This window comes from Silurus aristotelis, assembly GCF_946808225.1.
Source record: "Silurus aristotelis genome assembly, chromosome: 18".
In the NCBI taxonomy this organism is placed as follows: Eukaryota; Metazoa; Chordata; class Actinopteri; order Siluriformes; family Siluridae; genus Silurus; species Silurus aristotelis.
The window spans coordinates 14,075,695-14,094,999 of NC_139591.1; the positions used below are offsets into that span (position 1 = coordinate 14,075,695).

General features: G+C 38.0%; 2 protein-coding genes and 1 pseudogene across 5 annotated transcripts; 2 read left to right on the forward strand and 1 right to left on the reverse strand.

Annotated features, from left to right (window-relative positions):
- Positions 1-508: 508 nt before the first annotated feature.
- On the forward strand, positions 509-14,619 carry mier3a (mesoderm induction early response 1, family member 3 a). Of its 3 annotated transcripts, none has more exons than XM_083569415.1 (13): positions 509-620; positions 1,521-1,545; positions 1,855-2,000; positions 2,078-2,212; positions 2,668-2,788; positions 8,271-8,344; positions 8,496-8,565; positions 8,775-8,917; positions 9,066-9,147; positions 9,231-9,325; positions 10,780-10,907; positions 11,009-11,154; positions 11,507-14,619. In XM_083569415.1, exons 1-13 carry the CDS (start codon positions 612-614, stop codon positions 11,902-11,904), a joined length of 1,572 nt encoding a protein of 523 aa, XP_083425541.1. In that variant the 5' UTR covers positions 509-611; the 3' UTR covers positions 11,905-14,619. The 3 variants fall into 3 exon arrangements, with proteins under 3 accessions (XP_083425541.1, XP_083425543.1, XP_083425542.1); XM_083569417.1 differs by lacking the exon at positions 509-620 and adding an exon at positions 627-661; XM_083569416.1 differs by lacking the exon at positions 509-620 and adding an exon at positions 679-906.
- On the forward strand, positions 5,276-5,920 carry LOC310741519 (putative nuclease HARBI1; annotated as a pseudogene). The gene has a single exon. The product of its transcript is annotated as a putative nuclease HARBI1 (transcript).
- On the reverse strand, positions 14,361-19,098 carry setd9 (SET domain containing 9). Its single transcript, XM_083569421.1, has 7 exons — positions 18,965-19,098; positions 18,492-18,823; positions 16,354-16,477; positions 16,137-16,252; positions 15,275-15,380; positions 14,850-15,172; positions 14,361-14,786 (listed from the first exon to the last, which is right to left on the reverse strand). Exons 1-6 carry the CDS (start codon positions 19,069-19,071, stop codon positions 15,079-15,081), a joined length of 879 nt encoding a protein of 292 aa, XP_083425547.1. The 5' UTR covers positions 19,072-19,098; the 3' UTR covers positions 14,361-14,786; positions 14,850-15,078.
- Between the last annotated feature and the right edge of the window lie 207 nt (positions 19,099-19,305).

Genomic DNA, 19,305 nt, shown 5'->3' on the forward strand with positions numbered 1-19,305 from the left:
CTATTCCTTTCTACACTTTCTATCTAATTCTATTACTTTTATTTAGCTACCTTTTTTTCTGGTTTTATTTTTATCCTTAAATTCTATTCCTTTCTACCCTTTCTATCTAATTCTATTACTTTTATTTATCTACCTTTTTTTTCTGGTTTTATTTTTATCCTTAAATTCCATTCCTTATTATGTTTAAATGCCGGGCAGACGTAAAAAGCATTTCACTGCATGTCGTACTTTGTATGTATGTAACAAATAAACTTTGGTTTGATTTGATTAGATTTTAACTGCACGTTATACTTTGTGGTAACTGATTGCTTAATTGTGAAATTTTACAGATTCTAGAACGTGTTATATTTTCAAGAGCCAAGATAATTTCCTTTGACTGAAGGCAAACTGAACAATTTATTACTTTACTTTTTAGCTAGTCGATCGTGACAGTCCGGGAAATTAAAAGGTATGACTGTAGTGGATCTTGTCAGAGACATCATAAGCCGCCGTGCGTTCAAAAGCTTTTAGCCAATGAGCATCGAGCTCGAGAATACGCGCATCCTATTGGTGCGTCGTGTCAATCCGGGTTCCTGAGTAAAAAGCCCTTTTAGTATCCGAAAGGTACCAATATGGCGGAGGTAAGATTGAAAAAAGATGGGATAGGCTACGTTATTTTAAGGTTTATTTTTCGTTTTATAGCCCGCTATACCGAACTATTTCTATAGCATTAGGACGATGAACGTTTTATGATTGCGAAATGATGTTTTTGATTAGAAAAATACCGGTTTATGACGCTATAAATGCGACGGGACTCTGATCGGAGTTTTAGGCCGGGCGTCGGTGTTCGGCGTCAGCTTTGCTAGCTGGTTTAGCCGCTAGCTGGCTTGCTATCTAAGGCAGTGATGCTTCTTCGTCTGGGAAATGGTTAGCCGTCTTCGCCTCTGTAGATAGCTTTGGTTACTTCATCAATTATTTTATTCTGTACGGTTGTGGGTTTACGGTTTAAAATGCGCTTATTAGAACAACTGAATTATTTCCTATTTATTTATCACCCGTGGAGTTTTTTTGGAAAAGGTTTCAGGGAGTAATATTGAAGTGTTTTTACCGAGCGCTAGCCTGCTAGCTGGATTGCCTCAGCAAAGTGACGACATACGACGGCAAAATCGTTCATTATAATTATGTAATAGTAAGTCGATGCTAAATCGATTTCGGTATATATAAAACGGTTCCGCACCTCCGCATATCGCGCTGAATATTCACAGATTGTAAAAAAAAATAATAGTAAAAATTATTGTACAGAGAAGTTTGAAGGTAGTTTTTAAAGCAACCAGTTATGATCTGGAACTTGGGTCGTACCTGCCCGCTATCCGACAGAGTTCAGTTCACTTCTTACCTGAAGGACTCATTTACGTTTAAAAAACATTTGAGAAGTATTAAAACCCCATAAATGATACTTTAGTCCTTTTTTAAATAGGCCTAAGCAAGTTATTTCTATTATATGGTGTGATCTAACGCGGTCTCCTCTTTTGGTCCTCCAGGCTTCCTTAGGAAGTACAAGCCCAGGTAAGCTTAATTTGAATTATTTCTTACCTTGATTTATTTCTTAATGTATTTACATTAAATCATCAATTAGTCTAACCAGATCAGTCCTACAGCCGAAGTAATTCCTTTTTAAAAAAAAATTTTGCAAAGTAATTACAAATTTTTATTTACACTATTTATTAATAATGTTATAATGGGTAAAAAATGTTTGGTTACATTTGAAATTAAGAAATTGGGACATTGTCAGTATGATTATTACAATGCACATCCTCATCGCAGACCAGGGCTTTTTTTTTTATATAACTAAAGAGAATTGGCTTGTTTTGGCAGTTGGCTCTTTGTCATCAGAAGATCACGATTTTGACCCAACAGCGGACATGTTGGTCCATGACTATGATGACGAGCACACTTTAGAGGAAGAGGAGATGCGAGAAGGGGAGTCGAATGGGAGTTCGGAGATAGCCGATCTGGAGAAGGTGAACCTTTATTTATTTACTTTTACAATTTACAGTGTATGTTTTGAGCCCAATTATGACACAACTTTAATAAACAGGAGGGGAACATGCCATTGGAAGAGCTGCTTGCCTTGTATAGGTATGAACCATCAGCCAGCACAGTTGGAGGTTCGAGTGCAGACAGCTCTTCGGTTGAACTGACGGACGAGTTACCTGACATGACGTTAGACAAGGTAGGTCAGAAAATGTTTTCGTATATGTCTTGATTTGCAATTTTTGCTTTAAAATTTTAAATACAATTAAGTCTAAAGAGAATTAAGTCTTTCCACACATTTTAAATTAAGAGTGGATTATATATTGGCCTAATTTTTCTTTTCATAGTACAGTTCTGTGTAAATGTTTTTATAAGACAGACTTAAAATTGCCTTAGTATTTAAAATCATGTGAGAAACACTGAGTTTCTTTGTATGAGTGTAAATGTTGAAAGTAAATAGCATATGAATTACCATGCATGCTCAATACATTTGTGCAAAAAAACACATTTGAAACTTGATCATGTGTAAAAAAAAAAATTTTAGTTAGATAATTTTATCATTTAGATTTGATTTTCTTTTTTGGTTTTCTTATTTAGTCATCTTTTTATGCATATCTGCTGAAATTGTAATTGCATTTTTTTCTATTCGAACAGGAAGAGATTGCCAAAGATCTGCTTTCTGGGGATGATGAAGAAACCCAGTCTTCTGCTGATGATCTCACACCTTCAGTGACGTCGCATGAAACCACCGATTTCTTTCCCAGAACTCTTCGCTGTAAGTTTTTTTTTCTTTTTCTTTTGGGGGGAAATAGTAACAGAACAGTAACGGTACAAGACCGCTTAGTGCAGACAGTTATGCTCGAGTGTAGGTTAGATAAACAGGTTTAAATTCCCTACTTGTGTAACTGATTTTCCTACTGTAGTTTTTTACTATAAAGAAAGGGGGGAAAAAAAAGTTTTTTTTAGCATTCAAACTAAGAAATCTTTATCTTGTAAAGAGTGGGAATTTGTCATTATTTCTAAAGGAAAGGCCGTTGTTTTTAGTTTTTGAATGACCGTTTTGATAACGGTGACCCTAACAGGATTTGTATGCATTTTGTCAAGGTATAAAAAATCGTGGCACTTGATTTGAGTGATATCCAGGTCTGGATTAGTATGGGAAAAAAAAAGAACACAGACTATTAAACAATGTTTGAGTTTCCATAATATTGCCCTATTTGGTTTTTCTAAAATAGAAAATTAAATATTTGTAAAAATACTTTTTTATAAAACAAAGGCAATAATACACTAATCCAGATAAATTTGAAAACGGCGTTTTCGTATAAAACCGCCCCACGTCCACAATTTTGTTTTTAATCTTTTCCCGAAGTTTCTCATCCACATTGAAACGTCTGAAACTGCTTGAGTCCCTGTACTACACATGAGCAAAATGTAAGAACCTTCGACCTGCCTCGTTTCCGCCTGGCATTTATTTTCTTTCTGGCTATTTGGAATGTTGAGGCAATGACAGAAAATGCATCTTTTTTTTTTTTTTTTTTGCATTTCTTTTCGCAGTCCACACTGTGACAAAAAATAGCAATTTCGAATCTATCCACTTTGGAAGGTGTTTTTAAAAAGCTAAGTTTTCTGATCCAGATAGGAACTTTTCAGGATCACCAAATCTGGATAACCAGTGCTCAAACAGGATAGGAAATCACAATATAGAACTATAGATATGTAAAGAGCAACAAGTAGAATAGCCAGTGTGGGGTCAATATAAGTTTATTATTATTTGAAATAAAAACACACATTTAAAAGAAACTAAACACAAGAAAAACCCCACCCCATCCTCTTCCAGCAGTCCGCTCATCTGAGACCTACAACACAAACACTGTACATTGAGGATATTTATAACAAGTTTTAAATATAGATGTATTGAATAAAAAAATAAAAAAAAAAGACTTGATGTCAAATACTCCACAATAATTTCAGACTTCCTCATCTGATGTGGAGAGACCAGCTTGTCTGAGCGTAGCCTTTAGGAGGCGGATCTCAAGTCTGGCCTTGGTTTGCTGCAGTTTGGTCAGAGTCAGTTGTTCCTGTTGTTCCTCTGCCAGATGAAGCTGTGCTTCTGCCCTTTCAGTCTCTTTTTGCAGAAGTGCCTTGTAATCATCATCTTTGTTTGATGAAGGGCGCTTCAAGACTTTTGCTCTGAGATTCTGTGGCAACTACCACTGGCTCAACCAATGAGGATCCAGCTTTTTCCTCAGGAACAGAGCTGAGATTCAATATAAATACGCTCTCTGGATCAGCCTCACGAGGAACTGGCAGATTCTCCTCCTCCTCCTCCTCAATCCAAGGCTCGCCATCCCCTACAACACCTTGAATACCATGGAGAGCTTGCGACTTCTCACCTCCAATTATGTCGAGGACCACATCTGTGTAATCTCCCCTCTTAAATGGCTTGTTGCCTGTTTGTGGGTTTTTGGCTTCAGCATGGTCCTTTGTTGCCCTGGCCTTAAGATTCTTCCACCGCAATTTGATTTGGTCTGTGGTCCTCATTCTGGCCAGACCCTATGGCATTCACATTTTCTGTGATTAAAATCCAAACATCATTATTCTTTTTGTTGGTATCCTTAGCAGTATTAAAACTTCCCACTATTGTTCCATAATGGCATCAAACACCCTCTAGTAGTGCATTGGTTTCAGCAGCAGTGAAGTTACAGCTTCTTGAGTCCATGGTTCTGTTGCTTTACTATAGTGAACATTGTTCATCAATTATAGGCCTTGGGTCCAATTGCCTCAATTGAACACAAGCCAAAACTAATCAGTTGTAATAGGTGTGTCTGAAAAGACCAACTACACAGCCATATAAATCAGCCTTTCACAGAGAGACAGTGAAATGGCAGGTGTTGTCCACCGCCACCACCACTTTGCCAGGAGAGGATACCGTCAATGGGTGTATGTTGAACGTACCAAGCCACTGGAGCAATACACCACTGAGGAGCTGTATGTCCGGTTTTGCTTTGGGAAGGCTGATATGGAGTACCTTGTGAACCTTCTCAGGCCAAAACTTCAACACAGAACCCAAAGGAGTCACGGTTTGTCTGTGGAAGACCAGATCCCTATTGCTCTCTGATTTTATGCATGTGGGACTTTCTATCAGGTTGTTGGTGACTATATGGGATTGGTGAAATCAGCTTTGTGTGATGTGGTGAGAGACGTGTCAATCGCACTGGCCAGCCTGGTCAATTAATTTGTTTCTTTTCCAAAGGACAACCAGATTGCCCAGGCTAAGCGCAGCTTTTTTCTTTTGGGGAATATGCCCAATACTATTGGAGCAATCGACTGCACACGTGCATATACAAGTACCTTGTGAGAATGAATGGGAGTTTATAAACAGAAAGGGGAGGCACAGCATCAATGTCCAACTTGTGTGTGATGCTGACCTCATCATCACCAACTGCGTTGTCAAGTGGCCTGGGTCTGTCCATGATGCACGCATCCTGAGGGAGAGCGCTCTATATAGAGACCTCCAAACCAACCGACCAGGTGGCATAATATTAGGAGACAGTGCCTACCCACTCCTACCATGGCTGATGACTCCTTTTCTAACAGCAAATACACCGGCGCAGGCACGCTTCAACACTGCTCATTGCAGAGCAAGCTGTGCAATTGAGCGTTTAAATGGAGTTCTTAAGAGGCGCTTTGCATGCCTTAACTACCTGAGAGTGGAACCACAGAAAGCATGCAACATAACCCTTGCTGTATTGTCCTGCACAACATCGCTACTAAGCGCAATGTTCCTCTATGTGCTGACAATGATGCACCTGAGCCCCTTGGAGACCCTAACCAACCTCCTGCATTCTGCCAGAACAAGCAAACAGGACGTGCAACAAGGGACGCAATAGTTCGACACTATTTCTGATTTGGAATTGTTTTGGATTTCAAAAATCAGTGATTGCCATTCTTTGCATTTTTGGGGTAATTCTGTAATCATTGCATGCATCACTAATAAATATTCTAAAAACAAAAATATTTTCGATTGTGATGAATGAATATATATATATATATATATATATACATATACATACACACACACACACACACACACACACACACAGTGAGGAAAATAAGTATTTGAACACCCAGCTATTTTGCAAGTTCTCCCACTTAGAAATCATGGAGGGGTCTGAAATTGTCATCGTAGGTGCATGTCCACTGTGAGAGACATAATCTAAAAATAAAAAAAATCCAGAAATCACAATATATGATTTTTAAACTATTTATTTGTATGATACAGCTGCAAATAAGTATTTAAACACCTGTCTTTCAGCTAGAATTCTGACCCTCAAAGACCTGTTAGTCTGCCTTTAAAATGTCCACCTCCACTACATTTATTATCCTAAATTAGATGCACCTGTTTGAGGTCGTTAGCTGCATAAAGACACCTGTCTACCCCATACAATCAGTAAGAATCCAACTACTAACATGGCCAAGACCAAAGAGCTGTCCAAAGACACTAGAGACAAAATTGTACACCTCCACAAGGCTGGAAAGGGCTACGGGGAAATTGCCAGGAAGCTTGGTGAAAAAATGGTCCACTGTTGGAACAATCATTAGAAAATGGAAAAAGCTAAACATGACTGTCAATCTCCCTCGGACTGGGGCTCCATGCAAGATCTCACCTCGTGGGGTCTCAATGATCCTAAGGAAGGTGAGAAATCAGCCCAGGACTACACAGGAGGAGCTGGTCAATGACCTGAAAAGAGCTGGGACCACCGTTTCCAAGGTTACTGTTGGTAATACACTAAGACGTCATGCTTTGAAATCATGCATGGCACGGAAGGTTCCCCTGCTTAAACCAGCACATGTCCAGGCATGTCTTAAGTTTGCCAATGACTATTTGGATGATCCAGAGGAGTCATGGGAGAAAGTCATGTGGTCAGATGAGACCAAAATAGAACTTTTGGGTCATAATTCCACTAAACGTGTTTGGAGGAAGAAGAATGATGAGTACCATCCCAAGAACACAATCCCTACTGTGAAGCATGGGGGTGGTAGCATCATGCTTTTGGGGGTGTTTTTCTGCACATGGGACAGGGCGACTGCACTGTATTAAGGAGAGGATGACCGGGGCCATGTATTGTGAGATTTTGGGGAACAACCTCCTTCCCTCAGTTAGAGCATTGAAGATGGGTCGAGGCTGGGTCTTCCAACATGACAATGACCCGAAGCACACAGCCAGGATAACCAAGGAGTGGCTATGTAAGAAGCATATCAAGGTTCTGGCGTGGCCTAGCCAGTCTCCAGACCTAAACCCAATAGAGAATCTTTGGAGGGAGCTTAATCTCCGTGTTTCTCAGCGACAGGCCAGAAACCTGACTGATCTAGAGAAGATCTGTGTGGAGGAGTGGGCCAAAAGCCCTCCTGCAGTGTGTGCAAACCTGGTGAAAAACTACAGGAAACGTTTGACCTCTGTAATTGCAAACAAAGGCTACTGTACCAATATTAACATTGACTTTCTCAGGTGTTCAAATACTTATTTGCAGCTGTATCATACAAATAAATAGTTAAAAAATCATAAATAAAATCATTTATCCTAATTGAATAAATAGGATATCTTGTAAGATACTGCATGATCCAAATATAGTATTATTTGATACATTTTTAAAGTTTTCATTACATTTTGGGCATGGAATCCACGCTGAATCCACCCTTCTGAAGGGATCAGTTTAATCCAGATTTTTTGGATCAAAGTGATCCAAATCCTACAAAAAAGTTCTGAAAAACCCAAACTAAAGGTTTGATCCGGATCAAAACCAAGATTGGATTACATGATCTAATTCGATTATGTAATCCGTTTTTTCTTTTGAAAAACCCATTTTCAAGATTTGATCCAATTGTTATCCAAAATCCTAGTGGATTACTTTTGAAAAACCGGGCCCTGATCACTGGGAAAGTATGGAAGTAAAGCCTGTTCAATGTAGATTCACTTGAATGGAAGGGTCGGCATATGCAGAAGTTTTCTAAAAAGTAGTTGAATTCACCGATTTGAACTCATAAACCTACTTTTTGAAACAAAACTGGCTGGCTGGGCTGTTACCATCTGGCAAGGAAAATGTTTCTCTTGTGTACTCAGATGTCAAGGTGGATGTCCAAATGTCTAAATTATTTACAGTTCTAAAAGTGGAAGTGAAGTGTAAATTAAAAAATAGGAATGACAATGCTAACAATTAAAGATGATGCCATTGTGAATATTTTTCCTGGTTTTGCAGCTAACGCTATTTATGATGGAGATAAAGAGTCTGAAGGTGAGGAGGATGGTCTGACCACAGAGGACTCTCGAAAGGTGAGCCTTTATTTTCAGGGTTGTTTTGGGGTGGGGGCTTCTTGTTAAGCAGCAGAAATTTTAGTGGACTAACTCAAATCTAAAATCAATAAACAAAACCTGTGTGTATGTATATGTGCATATGTAATGAATATATCTTTCATTTCAACAGGAAATAATGGTTGGATCCCAGTATCAAGCTGAAATTCCTCCCCTTACCTGTTATTGTGAACATGAGAAAGGTAAGTTGCTAAATTTGAAAAGAATATTCCATCATTACATTATAGTGGGAGCAAAAAGTGTCATGAAAAGGGTGGAGTTTTGTTTAAAAATAAGTGACCTTTGTGGAAATTTCAGGATTATGACAAATATATCTACCCTTAAGTCATGTAATATTTTGCTCAGACAATATTGTGTTTGCGTTTTTACATAAATTTCATTTAATCCTCAGTTTATGAGAATGAAGATCAGTTACTGTGGCAGCCAGATATACTGCCAGAGTCGAAAGTGAAAGACTTTTTGCATGAGGCCACTTTTTCATTTGCTGATGGTGCGATGAGGGATCGAAAAGGTCTTGTTAAAGACAATGAACAGGTAAGGCTTAGAGTTTTGCATTAAAGGATGAATATCTATTAATTTGGTATTTGTTGATTCCTTTCTCAAATGTAAAATATTAGACTTCTTTACATCATAAATTGATGGTGGACAAAAAAGTAAATCCTCCTGATTTTATTTTCTCCAGGCATTGTATGAGCTTGTTAAATGCAACTACAATGTCCATGACGCTCTTAAAAGATATCGCAGCAAAGAAAAATCATCAAAGGGTACGTTGGTTTGCATAGTGTTTATTATAACTGGGTATGTTTGGTACAGGGGCAAAATTGATCTAACAAGTATTTCTTTTCAGATGAAATGCTCCCATGGACCGAAGAAGAATGCAGAAACTTTGAACATGCGCTTCTTTTGTATGAGAAGAATTTCCACCTCATTCAGAAACACAAAGTAAGATAAATACCTACACTGTTGGGCTTTTGAACAGCAGGCTTCATATTTCAAGCTGAATATGAAAATATTTTTTTTTACACTAGATCTTAGTCTTGTTGCATTAAACACATTTTCTGGTTTGAACATTTGGTAATTTTCAGGTGATTAGTATTTATCAACATATCTAATTACACATGAACACAGCGTCACTGAAATGTTCAAAATGTAATTTGGCAAGAAATTGTGGTTTTAGTTGTCCTATATTTGCACATTATCATGCTCGGTGGTTGTGGCCCGTGTTTGTCAGTTTCATTAAGTTTAAACTTTATCAAGGAAGTTGCAAACATATAGTAAACATCAGGGACACAGAGCTTTTAAATGTCTATCTGTGTCTGTAAGAACTGCTTTAGTCAAGATATTGGTATCAGCCAGTAAATATGAAGGTTGCCAAATGTAACTTTTAGGTTAAATGGCAACAGATCAACATCTGTAACATGATTGGGTAAGAGGCAGAGTCTCTCAGAAGTAAATATGGGCAAAGTTTTAACCATCTCTGGGAAAAACTGTCTACAAATTTTGTAAGAATTTCAGAATAATGTTCCTCGACATAAAATAGTGAAATATTTTTTTTTACAAATCTTTGGAATCTCTATGTAAGAGACCAGCGTAACTATAGGGTAGAAGGACCACCAGGGTGATTAGTGCTCAATTTCAAAGCCTGCATCCATAATGGTATGGGGTTGCATTAGTGCCTATGGAATGGGCAGCTTGCACATCTGGAAAGGAAGCATCAATGCAGAAATGTTTATACATTTCAGAGCAACATGTGCTTCCTTTCTTGCATATTTCAATGAAAAACAGCATACATAATCTATTACTGCATGGCTTCATAGTACAAGAGTCTGGATGCTAGAGTCCAGACCTTTCACTAATTGGTGTATTATGAAATTAAAAATGACAAAATACTCAGGACTGTTGAGCGGCTAGAATCCTGTATCAAACACAAATGGGAGAGTATTCCTTTCCCAATACTTTAGCAACTCTCCTCACTTCCCAGATGTATACAGACCTCACGTTAAAAGATGTGGGGATGCTACAGTGTTATTCATAGCCCTGTCCCAATTTTTAAGGTGTGTTGCTGCCATCAGATAAAAAAAAGTTTAAAATGCTCTTTAAAATAATACATTTCTTCAGTCTAAACGTTTGCTGTGTCCTTATGTGAATAAAATATGGGGCTTTAGAGTTGCAAATTATTGCATTCTGGTTTATTTGCATTTTAAAAAGTCCCAACATTTTTGGAAATTGGGCTTCTATATTCTCTAGATGAAAGTTTTGTTTGAATATTTGACTGCGTTTATATAGTACAAAAATACTTTAAGTTTTAAAGATGGTAAATTTGAACAGGCAATGAGACATGAGAACATTGAAACTCTGGAACTGTTTCTTATTTGTCTTGAATTGTTTTTGTGAAGGTGCACACAAGGACTGTGGCAGAATGTGTCGCGTTTTACTACATGTGGAAAAAGTCAGAACGCTTTGACTTCTTTGTCCAACAAAACCGGTTTGGAAAAAAGAAGTTCAGCAGTTATCCTGGAGTAACGTGAGTTTCTCATATGCTCATTCTGACCTAAAACATGAATGTGTTAAAATCTCTATCTACAGTTGCAAAGGCTTACTTATGCTAATGTGTTTTGTCTGCAGGGACCTAATGGATCGACTGGTGGATGAAGCCGAGGGTCTGGTGGATAGCTCGGGTTCAGTTTGCTCTAACAGCAGCGGCAGGATAGAGGGCTCAGCTGACCAGCAGCTTAATATCCTCAATTCCATCACTGCCAGTGACCTCTCAGGTGAGTTCATACCACCACTGAGGCAATATTAGTGTATTAATGTGACACATTACTGTTGCTTTAATTGGTGGTTTATTCAAATATTGATTTGGACAAAAGAAAGTCTAAAATGTTGAACATTTTTTAGACAGGAACATTTATAATACTAAAGTAGAATAATTTAAAGGAACACTTCATATGATTGGTTTATCCTTATTCCATAGCTACTGTAAAAGTAATTACATTGAATGTCTGGTAGTAAGTTATGTAAGCATTAAGGCATAATTGATCAATTAAACAGATTGGTTTACCTCATATGAGAGTTTGTTGCATATGTAGAAATGAAAATTTGACCTAGATCTATGTCCTCCAGCGCTTACCAGCAGTGTGGCATCAGTGTGCAACCCCAGCGATGTGGGCTGCCTGGACTCCTATAATTTCCCGTCACTTGATGGCCTCCACCGCTCTTCCCTGAACCACAGCGAGCCGCTTAGCTTCTCTGGCAACAGTGACGGAGACTGCCTTAACCTCCTGAATGCTGGCTTCTACCATTCAGAGCTAGGGCAGCTGAATGTGTGTGGTGAGGATTGCGAAAGACCTCCCGCTAAGAGGCTCAAGATGGGCCTGCCCGAACCCTTCCTTAACGAGCGTAGCATGGCCGTGGACTTTACTAGTACCAAAATGGCCGTCTCAGTTACTGACTTCAGTGATTCAGGCAGCTACATAGCAAGCCATGCGTTACATCAGCACACAGCACTGCAGTCTGAGTGAAAACAAAATGCCTCGCTCTACTTCACCGTGGACCATGTACATAGCCTCTCACTGAAAAATTCTATTCCGTTTTTTTCCCCCTCTTTTTTTTTTTTTTTTTTTTAAATGTATGTGTATGTATATATGTACAGAATCCTTTTTTTACTATGACATCAGTGATGTCTTATTGTACAGATCGTAATCTTGAGTTTTCAAGAGTTAACAGCCATTTATTTTCAGTCTGTAATATTTTGTTGTCACACCTGTCTTGTCTGAATACTGTGGAAAGAGAAACCTTGGTAGAGGTGAAAATTCAAAACTTTGATTGCAGTAATTCCCACAAGACAACGCAGCCTTTTTCTTTTTTTTCTGACAGCCTTCTCTCTTTTCGAGCTATTAGTCATGGTGCATCTTAAAATGCGAGACCCGCTGGGCGGTAACTACGCCCTGCATCATGTCACGGTTATGTACTTACTCAAAATATTTTGAAATGGTTTGATTTGTAGCAAAAGACTTTCAAAATTTGAGCCACTGTGCCTCTTGCAGGAGCACTTATCTGAGCTGCAGTGACTAGTGAATGCTTATCTTAATATTGATATCCATTCAGGTGGCCCTCAGATTGAGGCTCGAGACACTTCAGTTTGAGAAATACACGTTACCATAATTTGTTAAAATGCTCCTCTTTTATGTCTAGTCACACTAGCTTTTGTGTAACTAACCAATTAGTACATTTCTATGAATGATTAATAGTCGTTATTGTTTCATCCACAAAATTTGAGTACTTGTAGATCTTTTTCGTTGTCAGAAAGACGGAAAACACTGCTCCACAGGCCATGATTTTATTTTTTTTAACCCGTTTTTGTTTATATGCTTAATTTTGCATTCTTGTTTGTAGTGTTTGATCACTTTTTGGGGGGGGGGGTATTTATTTGCTCTAAACACCATTGAACTGCACATTGGTAACTAAACCAGGCGGCAAATGTTGAATGTGTGGAATTTGCTGGCACATGACCTTTTTCTATGTTTTGATGTGTTCTGTCCCGTTTTTGTTGCCTCGAGTGACTGCGAATTTGATAGTTTGCATGGGAGTTTCTAGCAAGCTTGCGCTGAGTAGATGCAGTTGTTATTTCTGAAGGTTTTTTGTATGGATCAGTTTATCCCCATTCTCAGTTATGAATATATTTATATTACCTATGTTGTGTGGCCCTTGGGTCTAATGGTCACTGCCAGGATAATTTTTTTCCCCCTCATATAGAAGAGAAATGTTATGCTATACTAGATATCTAAACGATCCACAGAGTGATCACACTAAATTGATCTATGCATTTATTATAGTAATTTCAACCTGTGTATGGTTCTCAATTATTTGAGCAAGCTGATCGATTCTTATCTTTCAATTCACATATCGACAAACCGACTTACCCTCATTCAGCGAGCTTGTTATAAGCTCTGACCTTCTCGTACTGACATGATCATGCGTGTTTACCTCAACCTTTTTTTTTTTTTTTTTTTTTTCCCCCTCCATTAACTCCTGCGTACTCTCATATGGCAATAATTTGTAAATATGTACAGATTTGGATGTAAAAAAAAAAAAAAAAAACTTCCCACATTCTCTTCCTTGGCAAACAGACTTGAACTTGAAAATTCTGTGCTTTTGAGTCTGTAACTTGAGTATTCCACAGAAATGCCTTTACTTGCTTTACCGTTTAGCCGATTATATATATATGAATATCTCTATTTTTTTTTTTGTCGGATTTGCTTTACAAGAGATTTGCTTAAAAAGAAGTTATTTATTTATTTATTCACTTACACTGCAAGTGGGTGTAGTGTGTTGTAAAGATCAGTAAGTGGTGCATGTGAATCTCTTCATGCAGGTGCAGACGGTATACGTCAGCGCTACGTCTTCACACAGGACTTTGAAGTAGTTGAATGTACAGTATTACAACATCTTAGGGGGTTTACTGAACTCATCTGGAAAGAGAGAATGTTTTGCTGGTTAAGGCACGACCCTGGTTTTGCAGTTTTGCCTTAACGTTCATTACTCATTCAGAAACCTTGCATGTTCAGATCAACCTGGAAAAACACTTGCAGAAACAGCGGCCTCTCCGAGTGATGGACGTTTTATAGACTAATGTCTTTGCTGAGGAGATTTAAGAATTGCAAGAGAGTGACTTAAGTATGGTTTAACTTTTTTGTGTTTGTTTGATACTTGAAGGATGTGCATTGATGCCATTTATTTAATACACTTAAAAACAATACTCAAGTCCTGTAGGTTGTGCAATTAATTTCTCCTGTCCTTCCAAGGATTAAGCAGAGCTTTAGGAAATTGTGTTAAAGTAACTTATTCCTGTCCAAAGTTTGTATGAAAGTACTAGCATACAATTGTTGTAAAGGTAGTGATGGTTGTTTGCTTACAGAGGCATACAAATTTATTGTAAATGTAGAGACCCTCCTTATCAGTTTATCCCCCCCCCCCCCCCCATATGTTGACTCTGCTGGGGGGAACAAAAAGACAAGCATTACAGTTTAAAAAAATAATTTAACACTTATTTTGGTGTAAAGATATTCTAGTGTTAAATAGACAATCAAACAGCAATTATTCAAAAGAAAATTATCATTCATAATGTTTGTACATAGACATTGTTTCTGTTGGTTTTTATTTTGTATTTTGTTCTACTTTAACTGTTTAAATAAACAGTTTTCCAGGAATAAAGTTCTGGAAATATTGAAAAATTGGTAACGCTTTGATGCACTGTGATGTCTGTGTAGTACTGTGTGAACTTGATATGATCTGGTTAAAATGTACAGACTTGGTGAACTGTTATTGACCTGTACACAATGAGGTTCTACTGTAACTGTGGCTGCATATAGTAGCAAGTAGCTTAGATTCTATGATTTTCCATCTTTAAAAAAAAAAAAAACAACAATTTATCTAGATATGGCTGCTTTTACATCAGGTTTATGACACACACACATCCTCTAATAACTAGTTAAAAATAAGGCTCAATTATAAAACAGTTGACTAAACTTTGACACTATTTGTTAAGGGATGGGCCACTCTTCATCCTGTTGAGTCTTTAGTTGCTGCTTTTGCTGAATGACAAGAAGCAAAAAAAACACCACCTCAGACTATTTTAAAATATAAGAAAAACCTTTACTATGAAACAAGTTGTGGGCAAATGTCATGTTTTCATGTTAAGAATCGTGCACTATGGTGTAGTAATTGGAGAAAAGTTCCTCCCCCTTGTTAATATCTCTTAACGACACCAGAACAATGCAGCGCAGCCTCCTGAAAGAGAAACCAGATCATCTTTAGTGGCAATGAACAAGACGGACATTTTTATTAATATTGAAATCAGGTTCATGGAAACAGAATTTAAACCACTCTTGCCTTTGCATGTTAGGTCTGTAATTAACATTAGGAAGATATTGATGAAGCTCTATGGGGAAATCCTCAGGCACATCAAATTCCTGATAACAGACATTAGCAGCCTTCTCTGCAAATTAAAACGAGAACAGGATCATTGGAAAAAAAAAAAAGTCTCCAGTGTGCTAGAAAGAGTGACATTTCAACAGATCCTTCAGCTCACCATCATAATATATAGACAGTATATGTTTATGAAGTAAGCTAAAATCATTGAATAATTAAAGGAAAGATTCCAGAGAACAACGTGCATAATGTTTAGGAGAGCGATGATGCCGTGCTTTAATCTTTCATTCTGTACAGTGCTACTCAAACCGATCACGTTCATTCTAATACTACCATCTTATATATTGCTAACTAGCAAAGTCAGGGTTTTTTTTTTTTGCTAAAACTCTACCTAGCTGAGCAACTTGTCCCACATGTAACTGTGCTAGCAACTTTCTTACAGCGATGATGTAAATAAACCAACCAACATATTGGCTACAGAATTGTGAAACACATCAGAACTACTTTTAATATAAAATAATAATATGTGCATCAGTGTAGAAATTCCCTTTAAATATTATGCATTACCACTTCAATGAATCACATCATAAACATTGGCCTGATACAATGCATTAGGTAAGATTGGATAACAGGATAAAAAATTTAAATTAGACATTGTTTACCTGAACCACTGAAATTAGCAACACAAACCTGCTTCCTTTATATTCTAACTTAAGTGAAAGATTTCAGCTGACCTCCGCAACTGTCATTCTAACATGAAACCCCTTCACGTCCAGCTTTATTTCACTTTCTTTTTTTACTGAACAATTATGAAGCAACTTGCCCTTAGAGCAGTTGTTGACATACTGTCCCACGGCAAGAGGGTTTTCTGGACGGGGCGTCAACCAGGAGTGGTCACACAAATGAAATGGGCCGAGCTGGTCCCGTCCACTGCATGACCTATAGGTTATATATACACAAAAAAAAAAAAAAAAAAAAGGCTGAAAGTGCTTCTTTAAACATCTGTCTTTTATGATCTGTGCCTTGCAAAATGGAGTTACCGAAAAACTAGCCTGGAGAGCCCTCTATCATTGCCATCGATCAAAACGCCATCGATGCATCGGAATATAAATGGGTTTCGAATGGACTGGAAAAGAATTGGCTCGTCTGCCTGATAGATGGTCCCTGTGGAAATGGAACTAATTATTCTTAGGATTAGAATGCAACATTCATGCACCATGGGGTTCAAATCGATATTTAACCACATTCAAAATTCCCTCTATTTACAATCCATCTCAGTACGAAATACTACCAATTTCTGAAGCTCTAAAACAGGATTACATGGCAAATAAGCATTATTAAGGTTTAAGACTTCTGCATGGTGTAATAGGGATAACCTGATGAGATGAGAAATACACTGTACCTGGAAAAAACCAAATTTAGATTTATTCATGTAGAGATTAAATTTTGTGTACAGACCCCAACACATCATTCAAATGTAATAACAGTACATGTTAAGATATAAAGCATACACAGGGGTTAGAAAATCGATGTCGTAGATATTTCAATTCCAGGGAATTATGTCAATGGTAGCTCATCAGACTAGTGACAAGCAGGCCTATAGACATTAAGTCAATAAAGCATGACATTTTTAGATTTTCAGAACTGTTTGATTTTTACTACCTTGATGACAGTGCTTGATTTGGCTGATGTAAATACCATATGTTTACTGACATTTTTGTACTGAATAAGGATGAAACTTGCTCCAAATTACCAAACTATATTTAAAATGGTTTTCAGTCAGTCTTTCAGTCACAAAGAGATGCATCTTTGGATTAAGCTACCTGTATATATTTTTTTATTTTGCATGTACAAAGTTAATACACTGAGTATTTTCAAATTTTTATTTGTTTAGAAGACTTTGTTGTATCAAACACAGGAAAGCATGAACAATGAGGAATTTCTGAAACTAACCCAATACCTCTAGGTTCCAGACTCAATGAACTCAGAATTAGTTCCTATTATTTTTCATAAATATAACACACACCCCCTACATATAGTTTCTACATGTTCTACAGAGGGTGAATAAACAGTTCCTGAATATGTGGTTATCACTGTGAACCATGTGGGGGCGCTGTGCTGGTTGGTGTTTTAGTCCAAATTAATGGTACACTTAACCAGCATCACTACCACATCATTTAGCAGCAACATACCTTCCCATCTGGTTTGCACTTAATGGTACCATCATTTTTCCAACAGGACAATGACCCAAAACACACCTATAGATTATGTAAGAGCTATCTGTTGAAGGAGGCAGGTGATCAGATGATGCTGCCTCCACAATCACCCGTCCTAAATCCAGTTGAGACAAGTTGTACCAGAGAGACTGAAGGAAAAGCAGCCAACAAGAACTCAATACCTCTGGGAAAAAGTTTGTTGGAAAACCATTTAAGAAAAGTTCACAGCTGTCATTAAAGCAAAATGTGGCTACTTTGAAGAATCGGGAATAAAAAACATATTCTGGGTTATTAAACACATTGTTTACTGCATCATTTCAAATGTGTTCTTTTATTTGGATGTCTTTAGTATTAAATGTACAATTTTAAATATAATACAAGAAAAAACACTGAATGATCCTCCAAACTTTTGATTGTTTTTTTGCACTCCACGTTGCTTACAATTGACATTGCAAAACTTAAGTTAGACAAACAATGCCATTTCTTGAAATCAGTCTTAGCTAGCCCAAGTGGTAATTCATTTAAAAACCACGTTGAGTGTCAAATGTTGGTCAACAAGTCCTACTTCAAATCTACTTTGCCAACACTGGCTTAATAGCAGCGAGCGTCAGTGACTTTCAGACACATTTAAATCAAACCTGCAGACGTTATTTGGCTTATGACAATTGCTCCCTGGGTTAGGGCCAAAATAGCCACCCAAAACAATCTTTGGACCAAAGTCTGTCTGCTACAGGGTGTAGATTTACAGCAAAATCTACACGGTCTCCTTATAAACCTTGGTCTTGTAAAGGTTCTTTACTATCCAATACAGAAAGGGTTTGATCAAAAAATACCCACCTCACCAGGAGTTAGATATGAACTTGAACTGTAAATGAGATGTGTGTCAGATTTTTGGTGAAATTTGTGATTTAGGTTGACAGTGCTTGTGGATTTGATTTGAGGTATATCAGTGTCTGAGGTACCTGGATACATGGCTACAGGTACACCTTTAGGGACCTGGCCCCGGGAAACAAACACCCCTATGCCCGCAGCTGGAAGCGAGCTGGCCATTTTCTCCACACAGAAGCCCAGTGTGTGCAGCATAATCTCGCAAGGTGACACTTCCGGACTTCGCACTGCAGCATTGTGGGTAATGTAGTAATCTCGCGAGGAAGCTCGGAGCAGGCGAAGCTGTTCGGTTTGATTGCTCGCGTCGTTTCTAAGCAGCTCGGTAAAAAAATTCAGGAGGAAGGAGATGACTCGGTCATCGTCCAACCGTTTGTCTTCGTCCCGGTTTTTGACCTGGCGCAATGTCCTGCACAATAGAATAACAGCAAGGAAACATACACTATGAAACTACACGCGTTTCTGCAATACATAAAAACGTCCAAACAGCAGTTTAGGGACAGTTGGTTGTGTACGACGCACTTTTTAAAGGACTAAAAAGAATGAATACCTTTCATTTTTACCAAGATTTAAAGCAATCCAGGGAACGAATCTGTGCCTGTAACTCTTCCAGCTCTCCCCCAGAACTCTTAATAAATTCTTCCTCATGCTACGCATTTGAGAGCTGCCGGTCTGACTATTTAAAATGCGCTCAATAGCTCTGCTGTCGCCCTCTAGCGGCGGGGAGAGCGCCTCACTGCTTACCTGATCTCACACACACACTGAGGAACCTGTTTGTACCTGATCCACGGATTATTCTTGAGATCACACAGGGTTCCTCAAACTAACATCAATGTTTAATGGTTATTTTGATTCTCGGAGTTGTATTTTTTTCCAGCTCGAACCAGTGTA

Bases quoted from the DNA above. Each gene is read 5' to 3' on its own strand.
- mier3a (XM_083569415.1), top strand. The intron at 8,566-8,774 runs GTAAGTTGCTAA...TTTAATCCTCAG, and splicing joins TTATTGTGAACATGAGAAAG to TTTATGAGAATGAAGATCAG. The intron at 11,155-11,506 runs GTGAGTTCATAC...TATGTCCTCCAG, and splicing joins CACTGCCAGTGACCTCTCAG to CGCTTACCAGCAGTGTGGCA.
- setd9 (XM_083569421.1), bottom strand. From the start codon at position 19,071: ATGCGTAGCATGAGGAAGAATTTATTAAGAGTTCTGGGGGAGAGCTGG. The intron at 18,824-18,964 runs GTATTCATTCTT...TCTATTGTGCAG, and splicing joins AATCTTGGTAAAAATGAAAG to GACATTGCGCCAGGTCAAAA. The intron at 15,381-16,136 runs GCAAGTTGCTTC...TTTAATTTGCAG, and splicing joins TGTCAACAACTGCTCTAAGG to AGAAGGCTGCTAATGTCTGT.